General features: G+C 43.3%; 1 protein-coding gene and 1 long non-coding RNA gene across 3 annotated transcripts; one reads left to right on the top strand and one right to left on the bottom strand.

Annotated features, from left to right (window-relative positions):
- Positions 1-7016: 7016 nt before the first annotated feature.
- Positions 7017-10338, bottom strand: LOC129814344 (growth arrest and DNA damage-inducible protein GADD45 alpha-like). Of its 2 annotated transcripts, none has more exons than XM_055867422.1 (4): positions 10240-10338; positions 8623-8724; positions 8267-8480; positions 7017-7906 (listed from the first exon to the last, which is right to left on the bottom strand). In XM_055867422.1, the coding sequence occupies exons 1-4, from the start codon at positions 10269-10271 to the stop codon at positions 7793-7795; spliced, it is 462 nt and encodes a 153-aa protein (XP_055723397.1). In that variant the 5' UTR covers positions 10272-10338; the 3' UTR covers positions 7017-7792. The 2 variants fall into 2 exon arrangements, with proteins under 2 accessions (XP_055723397.1, XP_055723396.1); XM_055867421.1 differs by lacking the exon at positions 10240-10338 and adding an exon at positions 9456-9683.
- Positions 9887-25513, top strand: LOC129814345 (uncharacterized). The gene is made up of 3 exons (XR_008753248.1): positions 9887-10387; positions 24300-24465; positions 24533-25513. It is a non-coding gene; the product is annotated as an uncharacterized LOC129814345 (long non-coding RNA).
- The last annotated feature ends 716 nt before the right edge of the window (positions 25514-26229 follow it).

The raw sequence follows: 26229 nt of genomic DNA, 5'->3' as shown, positions 1-26229 counted from the left end.
TTACGCAGTAGAGCGCACGGTGTCTCCTGTACGCGTGCATAGCCCGGTTCGGTACATTGCAGCTCCACGTATCGGCCGGGCTAGACTGAGCGTTGAGCCATATGTCATGAAGCCGGCCCAACGCATCTGGTCACCAGTGCGTCTCCTCGGGCCGGCGTACATGGCACCAGCCTTACGCATGGTGTCCCCGGTTCGCCTACATAGGCCGGTGCGGGTTATTCCACCTCCCCGCACTGGTCAGGCGACGGGGAGCAGAGAACCAGGTAAGGTTGGGCAGGCTCGGCGTTCAAGGGAGCCAGTACGCCTGCACGGTCCGGTATTTCCGGCGCCACCTCCCCGCCCCAACCCAGTACCACCAGTGCCTCCTCCACGCACTAGCTATATGGTGCGTGTCTCCAGCCCTTTACCACCAGTGTCTAAACCACGCACCAAGCCTCCTGTGTGTCCCCAGAGTCCTGTGCGTCCTGTTGCTGCTCCCCGCACTAGCCCTGAGATGCGTGTCCCCAGCCCGGTGCCACCAGTCCCGGCACCACGCACCAGGCCTACAGTGCGCCTCAGCCGGCAGAAGTCTGCCGTCTGCACAGCATTGACTGAACTGCTCGTCTCCCCAGCGCCATCTGAGCCATCCGTCTCCCCAGCGCCATCTGAGCCATCCGTCTCCCCAGCGCCATCTGAGCCATCCGTCTCCCCAGCGCCATCTGAGCCATCCGTCTGCAATGAGCCTGCAAAGCCGCCCGTCTGCCATGAGCCTGCAAAGCCGCCCGTCTGCCATGAGCCTGCAAAGCCGCCCGTCTGCCATGAGCCCACTGAGCCGTCCGCCAGACAGGAGCCGCTAGAGTCGCCAGCCAGACAGGAGCCACTAGAGCCGTCCGTCAGACAGGATCTGCCAGAGCCGCCAACCAGACAGGATCTGCCAGAGCCGCCAACCAGACAGGATCTGCCAGAGCCGCCAACCAGACAGGATCTGCCAGAGCCGCCAACCAGACAGGATCTGCCAGAGCCGCCAGCCAGCCATGAGCAGCCAGATCCGTCAGCCAGCCATGAGCAGCCAGATCCGTCAGCCAGCCATGAGCAGCCAGATCCGTCAGCTAGCCATGAGCAGCCAGATCCGTCAGCTAGCCATGAGCAGCCAGATCCGTCAGCTAGTCATGAGCAGCCAGATCCGTCAGCTAGCCATGAGCAGCCAGATCCGTCAGCTAGCCATGAGCAGCCAGATCCGTCAGCTAGCCATGAGCAGCCAGATCCGTCAGCTAGCCATGAGCAGCCAGATCCGTCAGCTAGCCATGAGCAGCCAGATCCGTCAGCTAGCCATGAGCAGCCAGATCCGTCAGCTAGCCATGAGCAGCCAGATCCGTCAGCCAGCCATGAGCAGCCAGATCCGTCAGCCAGCCATGAGCAGCCAGATCCGTCAGCCAGCCATGAGCAGCCAGATCAGTTAGCCAGCCATGAGCAGCCAGATCCGTTAGCCAGCCATGAGCAGCCAGATCTGTCAGCCAGCCATGGGCCGTCCCTCAGTCCGGAGCTGCAGTCCCTCAGTCCGGAGCTGCAGTCCCTCAGTCCGGAGCTGCCCCTTACCCTGGAGCTGCCCCTTACCCTGGTGCTGCCCCTTACCCTGGTACTGCCCCTTATCCTGGTACTGCCCCTGACCCTGGTACTGCCACTTACCCTGGTACTGGTCCTTAGTCCGGAGCTGTCCCTTAGTCCGGAACTCCCCCTTAATGCAATGGGGTTAATGTGGAGGGGGGTCGTTTGGAGGAAGCCTAGGAGGTGGTTAGGTACTGTGGTGACGTGGGGACTACGACCAGAGCCGGAGCCGCCACCGTGGAGGGGAGCCCACCCAGACCCTCCCCTAGACTGTGTATGGTGCGCCCGGAGTTCGCGCCTCAAGGGGGGGGGTTATGTCACGCCCTGGCCTTATTATTCTTTGTTTTCTTTATTATTTTAGTTAGGTCAGGGTGTGACATGGGGAATGTTTATGTTTTGTTGGTTTTGGGTGTTTATTTGGTAAAGGGGTTATGGGGTGTAGTATATGGTTTTGTGTTGAGTGTAGATGTCTAGCGTTGTCTATGTTGGTTAGTTATCTAGGAGAGTCTATGGTTACCTGAATGAGTTCCCAATTAGAGACAGCTGATTTCGGTTGTCTCTGATTGGGAGCCTTATTTAGGGTAGCCATAGGCTCTCATTGGTTGTGGGTAATTGTCTATGTAAGAACGTTTGTAGCCTGTTTGTATGTGCACAACGTTTGTAGCTTCACGGTCGTTTTGTTATTTTGTTAGTTTGTAAAGTGTTTTTGTGTCGTGTTCATCTTCGTGTTAAAATAAAAGAAGATGGCATATTTTCCAACTGCTGCATTTTGGTCCGTTAATCCGCCACACGATCGTGACATACACCCATAGGTACACCTCCAATTGACTCAAATTATGTCAATTTGCCTGTCAGAAGCTTCTAAAGCCATGACATAATTTTATGGATTTTTCCAAGCTGTTTAAAGGCACAGTCAACTTAGTGTATGTAAACTTCTGACCCACTGGAATTGTGATACAGTGAATTATAAGTGAAATAATCTGTTGGTAAACAATTGTTGGAAAAAATGTCTTGTGTCATGCACAAAGTAGATGTCCTAACCAACTTGCCAAAACTATAGTTTGTTAACAAGAAATTTGTGGAGTGGTTGAAAAACGAGTTTTAATGACTCCAACCTAAGTGTATGTAAACTTACGACTTCAACTGTAGATATTCCATTAAAAATCAGCCGTTTCCAGCCACAATAGTCATTTATAACATTAACAATGTCTACACTGTATTTCTGATCAATTTGATGTTATTGTAATGGACAAAAAAACTTTTGAATGGTAGTGTACGTTGGGACATTGACTGTTAGTGTCTGTCTGATTTAGCTCAGTGGATTTAGCCGTGGTTTCCATCCATCCCTTTAACAAGTCTGTAATTTGTCTTCAATCGTATCTGCTGTCATGTGTGTTACAATGACCGTATATAATGTATTTCAGGCTTTGGAGTCATGGTTGGGACATTTGACTTTATTATCTTCTCCCCATTGACTCATGCTGTTTATTAATAACTTCCTGGTTTAGCAGGGAGTCACCTGGGTTGTCAGTGACCAATGGAGGAAGTAGACATAATCAGAGCCTTCTATTAATGTAAAGAGCAGAAGTGTTTGGTTAGTGCAGAGCATATGTCAACTCAATGCCAATTGTCCGATAGGAAACTGCAATGTAATTCTGAGGCAGGTCATTCACCTAGACAACCTTAGTATACAGCACTCCTCCCAGCCATTTAAACCAGGTGTTACATAACCTAACACTGTGAGCCAAGTCGCCTTACGTATTATTTATGATAGAGATCATATAATTAATGTATAGTTTGGTATTTTAAAGAGGAGTTTCAGGTACAAGTATTCCGTTGGGAGAGACCATAGAAGATGCATCAGCTGGGCATGTGGGTTGTAATTAACAAGGTAACAAATGATTTTCACTCCAACCACGTGCACTATATCATGCATTCAAGGCTGACCCCAAAGTCCAGAGATAAGTGTCCTGTTGAACAGTAAAGAATAGAATGTGCTGTATGTCCTGTCGTTCAGCTGTTGGGAACATGTCCCCCGTGACAAATCTAGATGAAACGAACCAGCTGTATCTGTGTGGTTAGCACCTATGGGCTGGAAAGTACAATTATTTTTGGGAACGATGAATCTTTCTGTGCTGAATTGCAGTCATTTCTAACTGAATCGTGCCATCGTTATGTCTACACCTTGTCACTAGTAAAAGGGAAACGAAAACATGTCTGATTGTACTTACTTGGTGCTACTGTTTGTATTTTTGGTGTTAGCCTCCCTCCTCTAAAAGGTACCTCATTAAAGGTCTTGAAATCAGAGACAAGGAAACCCAGCAATCCATTAAGAATTCTTCAGCGATGACAAGTGTATCTCGACTAAGTTTCTCTCTAACAATGGGTTTTATTGCCATAAACTTAGTACGCTACCGTTAATTTGTGTGCCATCACCAGGTGAATGCACCAATTTGTAAGTCGCTCTGGATAAGAGCGTCTGCTAAATGACTTAAATGTAAATGTAATCACCAGATAATTCTGATTCAACCAGCATCCCAGAAATGGCCTTAATGTACATTTGGGAGACTCTTATGTGACCCTTGTGAATCTGGTGGATTAAAGACATCCGTATGTGGCTTTGTTCTCTCTCTGCCGTAGTACAGTCGTTCCTACTGTTATTAAACATGGTTTTATTATTGCACCTTGTTTTGTCTCCTCTGCTTCTTTTAAGTCGTCCTCTTTGTTACTTTCTCGCGTAACATGCTAGCTTCCCTCACGGAAGTATTTTTTCATTGTTAGTCTGATGATGTGTACTACCTCATGTGCAAGAGTACATTGTGCCCATCACGTTAAGATAATCTAACAATGAATCTCAGAAAGCATGATATTAAAATGTAGCATCCAATGTCACTGATCAGAAGGGAATAACGAACAAATTCAAAGGGGATGCAGACCAAGCTCGTCCATAGGACTCCCACCCACTCAGCAGTTTGGTTCAGCTCCAGCCATGTGCCCTAAAGAGAGCTACTGCACGTTATCTATGGTCTAGCCTTGCTTCCTCTCATTACGTGGGTTCTAGCGGACATGTATTTAGACCTCACCATGGAGAGAATAGAATAGGCCTTGGCCTATGGCCGTCTGGGCCCAGTGAACAGGAGAGAGCTAAACATAGAAGGTAACGAAACCCTTGTTTCCGCTCTCCGAGAGAGGAGGAGCTATTTTGGGGATTTGTCAGCATAGCCTGAAGCTTGTTGCCCTTGATTTTCTGTCCTTATCTTTGGGCAGCTGGTGGGTAAACATGTTTTTTTTTCACTATGAGGACAATTTTGGATCGTAACTGAAAGAGACATCTTAGCTAATGTTCCCTCTTGCAGCTGGGAAAGCAAGGCACAGTTTTACCATCTCACAGTGGAAGCCTTATAGCACAGTGTCCTGCACAAGCCTGGCTGCACAGTAGCAGTGTATTGATATCAGCTCTAAGCAGACGTATCAGCCATGAAGCACACAGTGTAATCCTGGTGAGCACAATATCATTGTGTTCCAGGGCGACCCTGGTGTGCACATTGCTACGGCCTGGCAGGCCGACTGACCGTGGGCCTCCCGCTGTGAAAGCTTGGCAGTTACAGTGTCAGTGTGTTGGAATGTGCTGATGAGGGGAGGGGCGGGGCAGTGTCGATCCAATCTCTGCACTGTTGGCAGTCCCCCCCCCGCACAGCCACCTCGGTTAGACCGAGCCACTCACTCACCTATTCAGCAGTGCAGTGGACCGTGCCAACCATGGCATCTAATCTACTGGCTACTACCAACCAGTGCACCCTCATGGTATTATAACACTGTTGTTACACAAGTTATTCAACTTTTGTGTTTGGTTTGTTATTTTCCTATAGAGGTCTACACTGTTATTATTGTATTAGTAGTGTTCTCTGTTGAGTAAGTGTAACACGTTGAGTGTCCTGTAGATGTAAAACATTGTCTCAAGATTCCTCCCCCTTCCCCCCAGATACATTGAGTGAAAAATATGAGTCTGATTATTATGAAATCTGTCATCACCCGAGTCTTTATTGCCTTATACAACCTTCTAAAATGTGTGTTGATTGTGATAACCTGAATGCACAGGGGTAGGAGCAGGTTGGGTAGATACTAAAGCCTGGGGATTGTCAAATCCCTTGCTTGAACACCTCCAGTACCAACATAACACTTACATCAACCCTACCCTAATTATATATAATAAAAAATAACCTTTCCCCCTACACCAACACAATACCACATGACATCAGTGTTAGAATTCTCCACCGGTCGGTCACACGCCTAAGTTACATCATGGTAACCTTCAACACAGTGCGGTCGGGAAGGTCTACCCAATCCAGTGTTATTACTATATAATATACAATATTATTAATAAAATATAATAGAATCCACTTAAAACAACTTATTTTTATTTTGTGCTACAAAAATATAACTATATAAAAAAAATACAAAATCAATGAGCTATGGATATATCTAGAGGTTTTACATTTTTTTAACAGTATTCCAAAAGGTTCTTAAAGCCATTTACAATGAACACACAACAACAGCAAAAGATCCTTCTCCTCATGTGGGAAGAAACTGGGTTTTGTTCTGCAAAGGTGACAAGCTCTTCTCGTGATCATAATGAAACGGGGGTAAGCCTGCCTTACATGAGCTCTGACATCATCCACACTCGACGCCAGCGTCACATGTGAGCATGTCACTCAATAGCAAGTGGAGGAAGGAGTGGGTGGTTTACACAATCTGCACCCACTGCATTCTCCCTTACAAAGCTTTACAAAGACTTCCAGTCATGTGTTCTCTAACACACCTTCCCTGTGAAAGACTAACCGGCTCAAAAAGCCTTACTTTTGCATGAGTTTACACTATTACCTACCCCAGCAGAGGTTTTGTAATATGTTGCATTTTATGTAATATGTCACAACTGGCCATACACTATTAGTTGAAGCCGTGTTCCTTTTTCCATTCTACCTTTATTCACCTGAGCACTCACTATTGTCTAGTTCAATAGCTAGTTTTGCATGCAAGTGAAAAATCAAAGCATGTGTACCGAGCAGAAACCCGGATTGTCAAATGTGCTGCAAATGTGCGTGCAGTACATTTCCAAATGAGGCGGCAGGCAGACGTAATGCATTCAAAGAGGTATGCAGAAAGGGCACTCAGCTCAATCATGGGCTGAACTCAGGACGGGTGAAAACCGTTCGGATGAATGAGCACGGCCTTGCTGACCCAAGCAGAACAAAGCGTGGAGTGGAGGGGGGCTATTGTCACCCAGGGATGAAGATGTCACTGAGTCCATAGAGGCCAGCGTGACCTCCATGATCCACACGTGATTCCCTATACAACTGTCAGAGGGGTCAAAGCTCAACTAGCTATGTTACATTTCCAGAAATGAAGAAAAAAAATGAATGAGGACCATCAAGTTCTGGCTCCAAAAATACTTTTTATTGACGACAATAATACACCTGTGTCTTTACAGACAATTGCAGAGAGATAATGGTAAAAAAATTGTAAACATAAATACATTTAAATATCATAAGAAATAACTTAACTGTAAAAAAAACTATTCACTTGTGTAAAAAACTGTTGGCAATGGAAACACTGACTGAATGCATAGTATATTCACTGTTCATTGGATATTTAGCCCTTCCCTTTTTAAATAATTATATAACAATAATAGTAAAGACAACATCAACATTGTGAATAAAAAAATACAACAAGTCCAGTGTTTCTACAAGTGCTCTGTTTCGGCAAAGAGATAGGCCTTGGTTGTCTTAACAACAGTGCCTACAAAAGAGCTCATCTTTTTGTTTCTCTCAATCTTTTAAGTCCCCACAAGATGAAGTGCTCTGCCATACATGATTTTATCCTTCTGTATAGTGTGTCCATCTTCCGTTAAAAAGCACAGACGTCGGTTTCGGTCTCGTGGCTGAACATAAAAAGTGCCTTGTCATCTCGCCCTGACTGCCATAGCTGAGAGTTCAACTCCACCAGTCCCAGTGGAAATCTACCCCCTTTTGTATCCCATCTAGATGGCTGGATCTGATCTTCTTTTTTTCTTCTCAAAATGCTTTATTTTGTGGTTGTTTGTCTTCTTTTTCCTCCATCAGGAATTTTCCCAGGGTAGTGTGTCCATCAGGGATCACTCTACTCGCGTACAGAGAGAGTCCTTTGCAGGTCTTGCTGTTAGGGGGACCCTTCATCGCTCAGGGAGGTTAATGATGGGTACCCACTGGTCCATGCACCGGCTCTCCCTGCAGAAGCGGTTCACTTTGCTCAGGGCTGGGTCTTTCCAGGAGGAGGAGTGTGGGCTCTGCAAAGACAAGATAAAAATAGAGAGTCAATAGTTGCATAAGTATCCTAATGCCTGATTTTATGGCCTGCAATAAAATAGATAGACACCTGGGAGTTTCAAGACGATGAGCAATTCAAGTTATTTCCCTCAATGAAAATTCCACAGAAGTCATTAGTGACAAGACTGAGTTGTTCGGTTACAGGACACAAGGAATGAGTAATTAGTGGGTGTGGGAATGTTCTGGCATGTCCAGAGAGAGTGTCTCATGTGCACCAGTAAAAGAAAATAACTTTTGAGCCATTTTTAGCACCTGTTCGTGTTTGAAAGTTATAATTTTTGAGTGAATATGAGGTGAATAAAGTGGAAATAGATACTTACAGTGACCAGGACACAGTGCAGATCCATGGGCTCTCCCCCCTGTGTCCCTCCGCCGAGGATCTCTGCCAGACGCCTGGTGTTGTTAACTCGCAGGATGCTGATGTCATTCTCACAGCAGAATGCCTGGATCAGGGTGAAGTGGATCTGAAGGGCCACGTCCTTTACATCCTCGTCATCTGTTGCCAGGATGCACAGAACCACATTATCTGGATCTCTAATGATGAAAGTAACAGATATGTGGTTAGTAACACAGTAACAGAACATGAAATGCAGACATTCTAAACAAGCATGCATAGACAAAAACTACATCATTGGAACTTTGAACTTTCATTGGTTTTAAAGTGTAGCCTACTTACACATTCAATGATTTTGCTGCTTCATAGACCCCTACTGTTATGCATCCTTGGGGTAATGCCAATGAGAGAACCTCTTCCAATGCTTTTGCCACTGTATCCATCCTAAAACAGAGAAAATAGTGTATTATTAAAACTAACATCAAACTCACATCAACTTTCACATATGCATGGGCAAAGCTCAAATTATTGAAAAGGAGGGTATGCCAGGGCTAGTCTATCTGACCTGGCAGACCAACGTTACTGCCAAGCGCAGGAGCTGGCTATCGTGTACTTACTAGGATTAACGTTAGCTAGCTAGCTAGCGTAGGTAGTTATGTACCTTGACCTAGCTGCGAGTCCAACTGACTGATTTGCAAGTTCAAACTCTGAAATCGCGTTTGTTTTTCGGTGCATGTCACTCCATAATTGACCAAACTCCTATTGTATGATGAGTACAAAGATAGTCAATTAACGTTACACTGAAGTTTTAAATTCAGGTCAAAAGTGTTTCCCTAAAATTACCTGACACCGGCGTTACAGTGTTAGGCTAACTGCAGATTGGCTGACCGGAACGCGTCTCGTGAGCTCAACAGAAAAGCTGGCGTTACATATTCGAATACTGCAAATACTTCAACCAAGCCAAGCTACCTAGCTAGTTAACTAACCAAGTCGTAGCATTGTTGTCAAATTACTTAGATAACGTTACAGAAGTTAAATATCTGAATAAAAATACACTGAAGTTTTCAGCATTATTTTTGAAATGTTAATGCATGCATTGCTTGCCAAGTTAAAGTGTAAAGAGAGTCATTTGCAAATTGCACTGGCATTGACAAAAGCGCTTTAAAGTAGTTTACCTTTCTGCAGAATAATCCCCACTTAGTTCCTCAAATGTCATTTTGCACATGAAATCAAAATCGAGACAATAATATTGCTTGCTGATATGTCACTGTTAGTGCTAGTGAAGTTGTGACACAGTAGCTACTCTGTTTATCGCTGTTGGAAATGAGACAACAACCGGTGTCCACAGATAATATCGCAAGAACAATGCAAGTGCATAGGATAACGTCAAATATTTGCATACTTAACATCATTGGCCACATGCTAATTTACCAAGATCCTTTCTGAGTGGGGAATGGCTGTAAAATGAGTGGCAACAGTAATGAGATAATCTGATTGGAAGACTATTTTAGAAAGGCGTGGTCTCTCTCCAGCTGTTGCAGCTACAGTATGTGAAGTGCTGTGCCTCGTTAGGAAACCGGTCAAAATGTGTTATTCAAGGCCAATTTAGTTATTCAAGATAAAATAAATATTTCAAAAGTTTGATAAAAATGCTTGACTGTATCGCTATCTGTCAGTGCATTTGTGCATTTTGAAACAAGCACACAACACACACATACACAAACGTATCCAAAGAGTCTAAAGAACGATGAAAAGTAAAGAGCGGTATCAAGTAGCAAGTGCTCCAAAGTTGCCCTGAACTACTAGGCTAAACATCATAGGATGAGATGCCATGTCTGTCAAGAAGTCAACTTCATAAACCAGAAAAGAAATACGTTTATCAATTGTATTACTGAAAATGGAAATGGTCTACATATACCTGATCACCTGTATTTTGCTAGGGAAATTATGCAACCTCACCTGTCATGAGAAAGAGCCGGGTATGGAGACATAGCAACGAGATGCTACCAGTTTCTGATTGGACAGTCGGCAGAGCGTGCAGAACCGCTGCTCCTGGAGGGGAAAGTACAAACGCATGGCGCGAGAAGGGTGACAAAGACTTTGTGAGGTAAGTAGGCTGGCCTATGCATGCACGAAGAAAAATATGGGTCAAGGAATATGATTGTTACATTTTTCGCTGATGAAATACAACCGATGAAATACCCTAATACACTTTAAGAATGGTAAAAAATCCTCTTCAAATAGGAAAGGTGATAAAAAGTATATTATTAGGCCTATTTTATATTTAACTAAGATGAGCTGGACATGATGGTTGTCAATATTAATATATCGGTAATCTTTGGTAAGATGACAATATAAATACAATTTACTTATAAGGATCAAATGCAGTGCTTCTTCTCATTGACTACTGTCTCCCTATGGGAGTGTTGGCTTACGGCCTCTGAAAATAGATGTTATGGCCTCTGACAAGAGGTCGGGCCTTGTGGGAGAGGTGACAGTGCACATGTTCCATTACTACATAGTTGCTGGTTCCCTCCTCAATCGCTATATAGGTGGCAACAGTGGGATAATGGCCTGTGCTCTCTCAGGCCTTTGTTTCTCAAGACATAGTGGAATAGTGTTGCTTCTATGTATGTGGGTGTCCAGTCTAGACATCTGCTTGTATGTTTGGACTGTTATGTCACAGGTGGTAGAATCCCGCTCTTTTCCTCTTCACATCATCTTTACACATTTGTATCTACATTTGGCATAACCAGTTTATTTTATGCTTTTGTGGGTGCATGCCTGGGAAAATTAGTTCAGGTGGTACCAAATGTAATTTCATTGCCCTCTGCTGAGTTTTCAGGGGTATTTCACCACATGTGGCGGCAGGTGGTTAGTGGTTAGAGCGTTGGATCGAATCCCCGAGCTGACAAGGTAAAAATCTGTCGTTCTGCCCCGTTCGGCCGTCATTGAAAATAAGAATTTGTATTTAATTAACTGATTTGCCTAGTTAAATAAAGATAAAATAAAATAAACATGGAGCCAAGGAAGCTCAGAGGGCTGAACAAAACCTGAAGGTGAGTTAAAACGCGACCTTAAAGGGGCAATCTGCAGTTGCTATATACAGTTTTTGACTTATTAATTAATTATATGTACCCGTTGATTCAATCTGAATCGCTGAATTTACAGATTGTGCGATAGAAATGTAAAGGTAATTTTAAATTGAGCCGACATATTCAGCGGTTACTGTGAATAGTCTCCACTAACGTGGGAACGTTGCCTCTACATTTCAATCACACTAGAACGCTGTATTTCTGAGTCCTTGCAGAATGTAACTTAGAAATGTCTCATGAATTCAGTTCAACTGTCGACTCGTACCGCATCAGAACCCAAAATATAAGATTGTTTGTAAACAAAATAAATGTAAACAATTATATCCTCAAAATATGGTTAAAACTTAAATTTTGATATCATGGATTGATGGTCAGTTTCTCCATCCATCGCTCTGTCTATGAATTTGAGAGTGGTTACAATTTCAGCCCCATTCCTCAGGTTCTTACCGAAACATGGCGGGGATTACGCTTTGACATTGTTTAAAGTGCTTTCATGGTTTTCTGTGGGACTTTAGGATCTTGGTCACTTGGTGTACAAAGCAATATGATGACAGTTTAGATTTTTTTATTTTAGAATTAAATGTATTTTCTTCTAGATCTACAAACGTATAGTCCTTGAACGTTGGATCATTTCATGTAATGTCCCTTTTTATACTCCAGAGGGAGATAGAGCTTCATTGATCATAGAGCAGCATGGAGCTCAGTTTTCGAAAACAACTTTGATTTTGGCCTTTTGATGCCATCAGTTTGTCTCAGAGAATATTCAGCACTATTGCTTCAAGCCTATCTATACTTTAATTTCAGTGGGCATTTGGTTACACACTTACACATTACTATTTTATCTACTATATCAAGATAAAAAATATATATGTTTAAAGTATTTTACCAAATCATGTTACCAGTAGACTGTGTAGGTTAATAGTATTATACATATAATAGTATTTTTTATAAATATGAATTATTATCCTTTTTTTTCTAATGCCGTCCCACTAGAAATGGAAAAACATTTGATATTTTCCAAAAATGAATACCCTAGAGTCGTGTATACAGTCAGTGTTTATTTTGTGACTGCCATTGTGGGATATTGAGCTGCCCTTATTTTACATGTGAAATGCATACAATCAAAATATGACAGTACATCATATTAATGTAATTACTGAAGGGAGCCCATGCAAGCTATATCAAACTTAAAGCTTTTATGAGTCTAATGAAAAAATAACCCCAGGGAGTGTTTTGTAATGGGCAAAAGCTCAAAGCTCCTCTCTAAGCAGGGAGCTGTAGTAGCCACAGTACCCTTGAGGAGCCAGCGGCCCCATTCTTACTTTAGTCTCTCCTCCAGCCCGCAGCCTGGAACAAGGGCAAGGTTAACGCTGTGGCCTGGAGCCTACACCAGTCTACACCAGAGAGAGGGAGCCTAATGTACTTCCATACAGGACCATCAGATGATAAATCACTATTGTACAGCACAACCGCTTCCACCTCAACTTGTGTTATATTAGTGGTAGGCTTAGGCTACTACTGAAATGGTGTTTTATGGGCTTCATAAAATTAGAGACAATCATTTAGCTAAATCAAATTAGAGAAACGTTAAAAACGATTACATCAACTAATTCAGCCGAGGAGTCACATACAAAGGCATGTAAAAGCAAATAAAAAAACACTAAACAAAATACAAACAACTATTTCTCCAATTAGAGCTGCGTGTACAAAACAAATGAAAGGTGACATGCTCAAGGTATACTGTATAAGCACATTATTAAACATACACACATCAAGAGAAACCAATAAAGATGGATTTAGGCCTCAATCAAGGAAAATATAAGATGAAACATTTATCTGTGAGTATGTGTCGAAAAATGACCTCAACATAATTTGATCAACTACGGCTTTAATAAAAATCCAATTCAAACATTGTAACTCCATTCGGCAGTATTACGCTTCCTTTTTCTTGCGTTAGGAAGATGATGCCGCACAGAGAAAATGGAGCGCGGCACGGAAGTTGAAGAGGATAGGTCTGGGTGACACCCATGATAAATGCATCAGGTGCTGACACCACTATCGAAAAGAAAGAATATACCTTTGTCTTGTCACAATAATCCTAATCTGTTTGGTGATAGGGGTACATTAAAACGATAAGCGAGAGGAGGGGGGGAAAACACATAAAAGAATGGGACCGCCAGTCGAGGATGATAAATGTGGTCTCGGCGATAGAGAAGCCGTGTACGACATTTCTTTCTAATGGCCTGATTGCTCAATTAATTCCATAGCTGGTTCTTTTGCAGCCCTCTTTAATGTGGAAACAGTCATATTTCCTCTCAGATTAGTATAGATACAGGCTGACAGTCTGCACTGCTCAAGGTATTTGGGAGGCATAATTCATTCATAATGCCACAATACGCCCCATCTATCATCTCAGGTTTTTCCTCCGCCGCCTCGCTCCCTCTTCTCATTCCCAGCTCCTGGCTCTTTGGTAAGGAGGGGCCCGGCCTGGGCCCCGTGTGTGTGAGGTTGAAAAGTGGGGTGTGTGATGTTAGAGTATGTGTGTGTGTGTGAGGTGGTGTGTGTGAGGTAAGAGTGTGTGGGCGGTGGTGCGTGTGCGTTTTGGGGGGGGGGGTGTAGAGAAGGTTGGGAGGTCGGCAGCTTCTCTCCCACTGATGTATTAGCTGGCATATGCAAGCGATGAATTACCAGGCGAAGGGAGTCAATTATCCACTGTAAAAAAACTAGTGACTGGTCGCACCGGTGGCCCCAGGGCCCCTTTTCCAATTCAGGGAATGATTTCCCAAAGAGTGGGAGAGGAGAGGAAGGAGCATGTAAGGGGGAGGAAGAGGAGGAAGAAGGAGGGAAAAGAAACGACCCGCGTCCCCTACTCCACTTTCTTCACCCTTCGTTCTCTCCACTCAAATCCAGAACACGGGAAGCTGTGTGAAAATGCTAAATGCTATTATCACCCCTTCGGAGTACATAAACCCTCACTTATGATGGATGTGTATGGGATTTGGAATGGATTTAGTCAAACAGCAGCCATTACCCCCTCTTACCTGGTTCTCTCTTCTTCGTTGTATTGAAATTGGGCCCCTAGTTGATCTGGCCTAGCTATTAAAGTAGAATATTTGAGTAGTCACACACACACTGTCCCTCGTCACCTTGCCATGTAATTTTTGGTTGGCTACTGATTTCTCTAACCTCTTTTTAGAGGCGAGAGGAATGGAGGGTAGGGAGCGGTATGGGGTACTCCATCCGGACCCTTTTTGGATGTACGCCAGTGCAAGCGTCCCTGCCGCTGACTGACACAGGTGACACTTAGGGAAATGAGGTCATTAGCTGGATTTACAGGGGGTTTTGATAGCTGGGTAATGGGTTTTAATGATAGAATTGAACATACAGAGCCACCTGGGACAGACAGCGTGTACAGGCAGACAGGTCGTTTAATAAAGTGAGAGAGGAACTGAGTGTGGAGGAGAGAGAGGGGAGAGAGATCAGGATAGAGAGAGAGAGAGAGACGGTGTTTGTGAGAGTATGCATAAGGAATGTGGAACAATCCTCGGCGCTGAGCTCTGTATCAGAAGAGGAAATGTGATCGACTTTCCAAGTCAGATAACTGCCTTCATTTTCAGATCCCCATCTGAAAAATAAATGGACTTTGTTACAGTATGTGTAATGGTCAAATGTGCACACCATCAGCAGTAGGCATATTCAAACACGCAACACAAACTGTGTGAAGTTTTATAAGTAGCATGAGCATCGCAATACAGTACAGAATATGCATTACTTTACAATACCGTTGAGGTACTCTTCACCAAAAGTAAACCACTTGTTGATAAGGATAGGTATGACTTCCTTTATCAATTGCCTTATGAACCGTAGGATATTCAAAGAAACTCAACTAATTTAAGAGAAAAGAACATAAGCCCAGAGTCTGCAAACGCAGCCAGGTCCTAGAGTTTTAAGTCTTAACGTTTAAGATTTTCAAATGGAAACGGATAATAACAAAAGATTCTTAAGTTATAAGAGAGGATGCAGCCATAAGCCTGACCAGAATTGCAAATGAGTTAAACAAACAAGTGGTAGATATAATACTAAAACAAAGGAGACTGGTATCCAGTATTTAAGCTGCGTAAAAGCTGCCAGTTGGGGTGGGTATTAGTGCTGTAACACTTTATTTGAACTACATTATGCGTACAAAAGACATAATACACAACCGTATAACTATCCATGAAAGTTAAAAACACATTTACTTTCAATGCCATGAAAGTTAATGTTTACTATCAAACAGAAAACTTTGGAACAAAGTTGTCCAAAATACATTTGTATTAGATTTGGAAAAGAGGTCATGTCATTTTCATTTACATTAGCGTATAAAAGAGACTATTTTAAACAGACCGCCGTTGGGATAAAAACAGTAGTTGAAGTGGAGGATCTACGTATACAACCTCTGACCTCTATCCCCTACAGAGGAGAGCCTTCTGATTGGCCAGACTGCCTCTCTCCTCAAAACCCAGGATTCAAATCAGAGCCGAACAATCCAAATCCCGTCTTGGAGACCGAGAGCCACATTCATGCAGCCCACCGACCGTCGAGCGCCCGCTCTCTCGCCACGAGGCGAGCGGAGAAGGACCCAAGAGGATAGGTGGAGAGAGATGAAGCCAGTTTGCCCTGGGCTGAGCTGCTACCAAAAGAGGTTTTCTTTGTAAGAAAGAGAACAAGGACCGACCCTAGTCCACAGTGGATCTTTTCCTAAATTGTATCATACGTATGTGTATCAGCCGTACCACTAATCGTGAGGAAGTAGTCAAAGGTTTTTGCAAGTGTTATCTGTTACAAGTCCAATTTAAGCGCTACGATTCTGTGACAGCAGAATGCTTGTATACCACCTACTGTATACAATAGGCTATTACCTGGCTTCCCCTAACTACCGCACCTGTGATATTTCTGTAAAGTAAATACCTGAGCTTTACAGATCTTGAGCAATCCAGCAACAACAGAAGCCATGCTGGTGCATTATCATATCCCTCTGTGCTCAGGTAGTAGGAGGTGCATTGACAATGGAGTTATGATTATTACTGAGGCTCTGGGAAATAGCTCTGCTACTAAAAGAATTATGTTTCTCAACATGTGTTCACTATTCACTCAGAGCCACATGGTAAGATGCTCTCTCACAATGCATTTACAGTATGTGTTTTTAAATGGAGCAATTTAGTAACACTTTATGTTGGGTTGATAAAGCAATGTGTTTTTTCTGCCTGTATCTGTACAAGCTTCTATTGGTATGCTGCTGGACTAGAACACACGCACGCACACGCACGTGAGCGCACACACACACACACACACACACACACACACACACACACACACACACACACACACACACACACACACACACACACACACACACACACACACACACACACACACACACACACACACACACACAGAGTGTTTTCCTACCAGACCAGCGGAGGCAGTAATGGCTTGTTGAGCCGCTATTAGGTCAGGCCCGGGGGCCAACAGGAGCCATATCTCAGAGAGTATTGACCAGCTCAGTGGCCCCTCCCCAGCCCTTCCTCCCCCTGTCCCTGATCCTGTAAAGTAATAACTGTACTCGTGTCAGGGAGGTAATTATCATTGATCTGCAGCAAAAGGTGACAAATTTCACTGTTGCTCCGCTCGGTGATTCATCCTCTGTTGTGGTTCGCTGCCCTGTTGTTACAGTGGATCTAGGGTCTGGGTCTTCTTACTATTGATGGGAAGTTTGGCTCTTTTTACTGATTTGTTCAGTCAAAAGAACAAATGTTTTCGACTCATTTAGTTCATTTGATTCAGTACTGCCCAGAGCATGAAGACGCAGGACCCCCTACTTATACTTCAGCGCCCCCTACCGGCAAACGACGAACTGAAAACTTGAAAGAGTCATGATTCTACGAGCCACACGTTCACATGTTGTTCACCATAGGGGGCCTATTGGAGCTGTAATTTGTGACTGAGACTTGTAAACGTGTACTTTAAACAATGTACATTTGATGATTGCTAGGCAAACAAATACGATTATTTCTTAATACATTTGAAACGAGGTCTAGGTGTGGCCACGAAAGGGACTAGATTGTGAACGACTCTTGGCGGAATGCTTTGCTTGACTGCCGTGAAGATGATAGGTCCAGTCGCTCGCGAACTGCAGCCCCCCCAAACGATTCGTTCTCGAGTTTGAGTTTGTTGAGCAGAGGCTGTGTCCCTCATAACATTCAATTATTAATTCATTGCGATCCATTATCAATTCTAACCATGTATTTTTCATCTCTATGCTCATGTTGTATTTTCCTGCGCGCATATGACACAATGGTCGGTGGTCGGAGCGTGTCTCTGGAGCTGCTGAGCCGTTGTTAATCCTGCTCAAGCACTTATTGCGGCCAGCAGTAGCAGGGCAAAGGAACGCGAGTTACTCAGAAAAACAAATCATGACTCTCGAGTTGGTATAAAGAGTTGTTCAAAAAGAACGAATCGTTCGCGAACTGCACATCACTACTTCTCACATCCTGCCCAGCTTTAACTTGACCTTTAACCCACGGGAGGAGAGGGAGGATTCTGATGGGCTTTTGGACTAGTTAGTCTACTCATACTAGACGAGTTGGTTGTTTAACAACAAAACAGACGCGTGCGCAACTATGAGGCAAAACAGACCGGGTTGGCTGAGATTGTTGACAACGTGGAAGCAATATTTCGTCTCCAATGTTTACTGAAAACATAAATACTTTTCCACAGTGAGCACTTGTTGTCTCTCAAATACATTGTTACAGTTGTTGGTTCGCTAGCTAACAAATTTTTGCCATTTTAGCATATACTTGACATCAGTCAAAACACCTCAAAACAAGACATGGTATCAATAATAATATACTACGAGCTGAAAAGAGCCACCTACGATTCCCCACATGGTAGCTTCTTGTCATTGTTGCTAGCTATCTGGCCATCCAGAATCACAACAACACACAGACTTCTGCCCCACTGAAGTGCGTGCATTGTTTTTCTGAAGTTGTCAGTTATGCCGTCAATACAGTGCCTTCAGAAAATATTCACACCCCTGGATTTATTCTGCTTTTCGTTTTGTCACAGACTGAATTTTAAATTAATTATATTGAGATTTTGTGTCACTGGCCGACACACACAAATTGTGTTTTTACACGTTTACAAATACAGTACATAAAAATGTAAAGCTGAAATGTCTTGAGTCAATAAGTCTTCCACCCCTTTGTTATGGCAAGCATAATTAAGTTCAGGGTTAAACATTTGCTTAACAAGTCAAAATACAAAGTTGCATGGACTCACTGTGTGCAATAATAGTGTGCAACATGATTTTTGAATGACTACCTCATCTCTGTACCCCACACATACAATGACTGTGAGGTCCCTCAGTCGAGCAGTGAATTTCAAACACAGATTCAACCAGGGAGGTTTTCCAATGCCTCGCAAAGAATTGGTAGATGGGTAAAAATATCACTTTGAGCATGGCGAAGCTATTAATTTACAATTTTGGATGGTGTATTAATACACCCAGTCACTACAAAGATACAGGCGTCCTTCCTAACTCAGTTGCTGGAGAGGAAGGAAACCGCTTAGGGATTTCACCATGAGGCCAATGGTGACTTAAAAACAGTTACAGAGTTTAAACAACCTTGGACCAATTTGGCTCCCGAGTTGCGCAGCAGTCTAAGGCACTGCATCTCAGTGCTTGAGGCATCACCACAAAAACCTTGGTTCAATTCCAGGCTGTATCACAACTGGCTGTGATTAATGGCTGTGATAGGAGAAAACTGAGGATGCATCAACAACATTGTAGTTACTCCACAATACTAACCTAAATGACAGAGTGAAAAGACAGAAGCATGTACAGAAAAAAATATTCCAAAACATGCATCCTGTTTGCAATAAGGCACTAAAGTAAAACTGCAAAAATTGTGGCAAATAAATTATATTTTTGTCCTGAATACAAATATTTCGGGCAAATCCAACACATCATTGAGTACGTCTTCGTATTTTTGAGCATGGTGGTGGCTGCATCATGTTATGGGTATGCTTGTAATCGGCAATGACTAGCGACATTTTTTAGGATAAAAATAAATGGAATAGAGCTAAGCATAGGCAAAATCCTAGAGGACAACCTGGTTCAGTCTGCTTTCCAACCAACACTGGGAGACAAATTCACCTTTCAGCAGGACAATAACCTAAAACACACTGCCAAATATACACTGGACATTGAATGTTCCTGAGTGGCCTAGCTACAGTTTTGACATAAATCGGCTTAAATCTATGGCAAGACTTGAAAATGGCTGTCTAGCAATGATCAACAACCAACTTGACAGAGCTTGAAGAATTTTTTTTATAATAATGTGCAAATATTGTACAATCCAGGTGTGCAAAGCTCTTAGAGACTTACCCAGAAAGACTCACAGCTGTAATCGCTGCCAAAAAGTGATTCTAACATTTACTGACTCAGGGGTGTGAGTACTTATGTAAATTAGATATTTCTGTATTTCATTTTCAATACATTTGCAAAACTTTCTAAAAACATGTTTTCAATTTGTCATTATGGGGTATTGTGTGTAGATGGGCGACAGAAAACAATCAATGCAATCCATTTTGAATTCAGGCTGTAACACAACAAAATATGGAATAAGTCAAGGGGTATGAATATTTTCTAAACGCATTATATGTCTCTTGGACAAAGGTCTTGGGTTTGCGGTCATATCCAAAGGACAAATGACAGAGAATATTCCCAGTATGTTCCCAATACACGGTCTGTAATTTACATTTGAACTCAAAACTATTGTGGACTTAAAACTGCAATTAAATCCTGTTGAGTATGTAGCCTACTAGCCTACTGCAAACCATAAATTGGACACCAGAACTAAACAAATCAAATCAAGGAAACATTTTGTCAGCCTCTTGGTCTTTTTGAAGTTCTCATCCCACTTAGCTGCTGGACCCTACTGGCAACAAGTCGACCAAGCCTCCACTGTGTCACATCATAACAAATTAGGCAGACAGTGCAACACGGTGGGAGATTGCTACATTCATCATGGGAGAAATGGATCATGTCATCAAAGTTGTGGAGCCCTCTCTGCCCCTGTGGGTCTATGGATGGAGCAGCTATATGGTAGCAAATTGAATACAGCTACAGGAAACTGCAGCAAGGTAAATTGTGTAGCAATATAGGAAACTAGAGATAACTGTTTGGCAAGGTCATTTTGTTGGGTTGTAAACAAGAAATGTTTTATTTTGATATACCAGAGTTACAGTGACTTCGGAAACTATTCAGACCCCTTGACTTTTTCCACATTTTGTTACGTTACAGCCTTATTCTAAAATTGATGAAAAAAAAAAAAATCATCAATCTACATACAATACCCCATAATGACAAAGCCAAAAAAGGTTTTTAGAAATTTTTGCAAATGTATTCAAAATAAAAAACAGATATCTTATTTAGTATTCATTAGTATTCAGACCCTTTATTATTAGTATTCAGACCCTTTGCTATGAGACTCAAAATTGAGCTCAGGTGCATTCTGTTTCCATTGATCATCCTTGAGATGTTTCTACAACTTGATTGAAGTCCACCTGTGGTAAATTCAATTGTTTGGACAAGATTTGGAAAGGCCCACACCTGTCTATATAAGATCCCACAGTTGACAGTGCATGTCAGAGAAAAACCAGGCCATGAGGTCGAAGGAATGGTCCGTAGAGCTCCGAGACAGTATTGTGTCAAGGCACAGATGTGGGGAAGGACACCAAAAAATGTCTGCAGCACTGAAGGTCCCCAAGAACACAGTGGCTTCCATCATTCTTAAATGGAAGAAGTTTGGAACCACCAAGACTCTTCCTAGAACTGGCCTGCCCGGCCAAATTGAGCAATTGGGGGATAAGGGCCTTGGTCAGGGAGGTCACCAATAACCTAAATGGTCACTCTGACAGAGGGAAAGATGAATGGAGCAAAGTACAGAGAGATCCTTGATGAAAACCTGTTCAAGAGCACTCAGGACCTTACCTGTCACCCAAGCCTCACTTCAATTTGCTTATCGCCCCAATAGGTCCACAGACGATGCAATCGCCATCACACTACACACTGCCCTATCCCATCTGGACAAGAAGAATACCTATGTAAGAATGCTGTTCATTGACTATAGCTCAACATTCAACACCGTAGTACCCTCCAAGCTCATCATTAAGCTTAAGGCCCTGGGTCTCAACCCCGCACTGTGCAACTGGGTCCTGGACTTCCTGACGGGCCGCACTAGGTGGTGAAGGTAGGAAACAACATCTCCACTTCGCTGATCCTCAACACTGGGGCCCCACAAGGGTGCGTGCTCAGCCCCATCCTGTACTCCCTTTTCACCCATGACTTCGTGGCCATGCACGCCTCCAACTCAATCATCAAGTTTTCAGACTACACAACAGTAGTAGGCTTGATTACCAACAACGACGAGACAGCCTACAGGGAGGAGGTGAGTTCTAGGAGTGTGGTGTCAGGAAAATAACCTTTCACTCAACGTCAACAATACAAAGGAGATGATCGTGGACTTCAGGAAACAGCAGAGGAAGCACCCCCTATTCCACATCGAAGGGACAGCAGTGCAGAAGGTGGAAAGGTTTAAGTTCCTCGACGTACATATCACTGACAAACTGAAATGGTCCACCCACAACGACAGTGTGGTGAAGAAGACGCAACAGCGCCTCTTCAACCTCAGGAGGCTGAAGAAATTTGGCTTGTCACCTAAAACCCTCACAAACTTTTACAGATGCACAATTGAGAACATCCTGGCGGGCTGTATTACCACCTGGTATGGCAACTGCACTGCCCACAACCGCAGGCCTCTCCAGAGGGTGGTGCGGTCTGCACAACGCATCACTTGGGAGCAAACTACCTGCCCTCCAGGACACCTACAGCACCCGATGTCACAGGAAGGCCAAAAATATCATAAAGGACAACAACCACCCGAGCCACTGCCTGTTCACCCCGCTACCATCCAGAAGTCGAGGTCAGTACAGGTGCATCAAAGCTGGAACCGATAGAAGCGTTTTTTCCATCTATCTCAAGGCAGAGAGGCTGCTGCCTACATACAGACTTGAAATCATTGGCCACTTTAATGAATGGAACACTAGTCACTTTAATAATGCCACTTTAATAATGTTTTTATACCTTGCATTACTCATCTCATATGTATATACTGTATTCTATACTAGCTATTGCATCTTAGCCTATGCCACTCTGACAATGCTCATCCATATATTTATATATTCTTATTCCATTCCTTTACTTACATTTGTGTGTATTAGGTATTTGTTCTGGAATTGTTAGATATTACTTGTTAGATATTTCTTCACTGTCAAAACTAGAATCACAAGCATTTCGCTACACTCGCAATAACATCTGCTAACCATGTGTATGTGACCAATAAAATTTGATTTGATTTGACCTCAGACTGGGGGCGAAGGTTCACCTTCCAACAGGACAATGACCCTAAGCTCACAGCCAAGACAACGCAGGAGTGGCTTCGGGACAAGCCTCTGACTGTCCTTGAGGGGCCCAGACGGAGCCCGGACTTGAACCCGATTGAACATCTCTGGAGAGACCTAATTATAGCTGTGCAGCAACGCTCCCCATCCAACCTGACAGAGCTTGAGAGGATCTGCAGAGAAGAATGGGAGAAACTCAACAAATACAGATGTGTCAAGCTTGTAGCATCATACCCAAGAAGACTCTGAGTACTGAGTAAAGGGTCTGAATACAAATGTAAATGTGATATTCCAGTTTTTTATATATCTTTGCAAAATAATCTAAAAAACAGTTTTTGCTTTGTCATTATGGGGTATTGTGTGTAGATTGATGAGGGATAAAACAATTTAATTAATAATAGAATAAGACTGTAATGTAACAAAATGTGGAAAAAGTCAAGGGGTCTGAATACTACTCCGATTGCACTGACTAGTCTCCCAGTCCCTGCCGCTGAAAATCATCCCCACAGCATGACGCTGCCACTACCATGCTTCACCGTAGGGATGGTGCCAGGTTTCCTCCAGACGTGGTTTTTGCTCTGACATGCACTGTCAACTGTGGACCTTATATAGACAGGTGTGTGCCTTTCCAAATCATGACCAATCAATTGAATTTACCACAGGTGGACTCCAATCAAGTTGTATAAACATCTCAAAGATGATCAATGGAAACAGGATGGACCTGAGCTCAACTTCCAGCCTCATAGCAAAGGGTCTGAAAACGTATGTAAATCAGGTATTTCTGTTGCTTATTTTTTTATAAATTTGCAAAAATTTTGAAAAACCTTTTTTCGCTTTGTCATTATGGGGTATTGTGTGTAGATTGACGGGGAATAGTTTAAAAAAAATCCATTTTAGAATAAGGCTATAACGTTAAAAAAATGTGGAAAAAGTGAAGGGGTCTGAATACTTTCCGAATGCACTGGATATTACCGGCGCAACGTTTTTTTTCTCTCGGATTGACAGGCTGCATTTTACACATAGCGTACCGGTAAACCACGTTGTGAACCATACTCGCGAGCCACTAAAGCCGATGCAAATGACCAGTGTTGTGTCGAGCTGCCTGCCAACCGAAGGTGCTGCCTGCCAACCGAAAGTGCTGCCTGCCAACCGAAGGTGCAGTGGGTAGTTGTTGCTTATCACAGTGTAGCCGGCGGTAGCTAGTAACATGGGTAATTTTTTTGTTCTTTCCCAAGATTATATTTGAAGTAGGAGGGCAGCCTACACAATAAAGAATTCATATTGGTAGCCATCTAGATGTCACCGTGACATAGTCTTAGTCAACAGGGAGACCATGAACTCCAACAACACCAACAACACCGGGACACGTAGCTGTATCTAGCTGTCTTAATTGTATTTGTTCATTGCCTACATTTATTTCAGGAACTATATTGGATATATGCTGTAGGTTCGAATCGACCCAAGATGATGAACCCTGAAGATGGGACAAAGGTGACAAGGTGGCCTTGGGGAAGCCAGGTGTTTTCAACCCATACATTGCCCCATTCTTCCAAGAGCTGACTGAGTTTGAATGAAGACCTCTAGTGAGGTAAGTACACACACACATCTCAGTCTCTTAGTCTATTCTTTATTGTTCTATGCTTGTCCTATTTAAGGGTGAGAAGAGCTAGCAAATCAGAACTGAGGAGGATTGTTACGGAGACCCATGAGGAACACTTACGGTAACGCTGCGCTGAGTTCTCTCTCCTGCCCAACTGTCCCGTTGTGTTTTTCCCCCTTACCCCGAATAGAGTTGCCCCTGATCATAGATCTAGGATTGTACACAATTTGACCTCCATCTCCCTCTCTCTCTTTGCCTCTGTCCCACACACACAATGACGTTTTTAGATTAGTGTTGTAATGATGCTCTCATTTGTTTACATGTGTGTTAACTGTTGTTACTTCTATTGTCAATTATGTTGTTAATTTGTTGTTACCAATTTGAATAACTGTATTTTACATACAAATATATTGTTTTTCCTTATTTAGATTTCAGGGAGAATTTACTGTAAATGCACAGCATTATCCTGGCACCAGAGTTGTCAGTTTAATACTGTAATTTTACTTTACATCAGAGATGCTGTAATATATTTCAATGTACTATTTTCTTTATTGGTAAACATTACAGCATCCCTGTACAATTACAGCAGGGATGCTGTAATATGTTTTTTTTACTGTAAGGAAAACATTACTGTAAAATATGACAACTTTTAACAGGGAAAAGTTTTACAATGTACAATGTCTCTCTACTCAGTAAGAGAGAGAGGTAGGGAGAAACAAAGAAAGAAAGAAACAGAAAGAATGAAAGAGAGAGGGACGAGAGGGTGAAAACGAGAGGGAGAGGGACAGGCAATCATTTCTCTCTTTGCGGGCGGCAGAGCGGGGAGGCGTGCAGATGAAACCCCATTTTCCTCTGATTAAGTCCTCCGAAAATATTCCATTTGTCAGTGCCATCGTCGTGGCGACAGGCCCGGCCCGCGCAGCCAGCCGACTGTGTCTGTTGACTATGTAGCGCCGCGATTTACATCGGTCACTGACAACATCATCTCTCCCGCTAATGTCCTCCTTCACTCCTGTCTGCTAGGCTACCCCCCTCACCTCCCCACCTACTCAAACCCCCCCCACCCCACCCAACCCCACCTCCCCCTCCACTCCCCCCATTTCATCCCGTCCGCGGCGCTCAGTACCCCCCAACAGCCTATTTCTGTGTGATCTGCCCTCATTGCAAGGTTGACTGCTACCAAAGAGAGGAGCGTAAAGGGACCTGTCTCCGTCATAGTCATTTTCAATGTCATAAATTTCAATTTCCAATCTCTCCTTTTTCTCTCTCTCTCCCCCTCTCCAACCTTAGCCACTCTCCCCTGCTCTCTCCTCCTACCCCATCAGGGAATTTGTCATTTCTCCCTCTCTCTGTATCTCTCTCTCACTCCCTCTCTTCTAGGCTACACACCTATTGCCCATTATCCAGTCTCGCTTTCCAAGGCTTTCGCCAAATAGAATGCAATTTCCCCCGGCCGCCTTTCTGATGATACCCAAATGAAATATCATTAATATTTTGTTTAAAAAAATTGAATTGCATCTCCTGATTTTTAATATTGTTTTTTTCTCCTTTCCTTGCTCGTCGCGAGGTGAAGTGTTCTATCACACCTTCTTGGCATGCGGCGGCCGCATATATGAAGTCCTGTTCAATAATGACAAGACCTGCCACCCCGCCCGCACCCCCCTAAACAACCAGATTGTAATACAAACAGGTAACTCTCTCTCCCTGTTCAGTCCTTTTAAAAGGTCTTTAAAGTCGAAATGGAGACAGTGG

This window comes from Salvelinus fontinalis, chromosome 17, assembly GCF_029448725.1.
Source record: "Salvelinus fontinalis isolate EN_2023a chromosome 17, ASM2944872v1, whole genome shotgun sequence".
Lineage (NCBI taxonomy): Eukaryota > Metazoa > Chordata > Actinopteri > Salmoniformes > Salmonidae > Salvelinus > Salvelinus fontinalis.
This window is presented reverse-complemented; position numbering and strand designations above follow the sequence as displayed.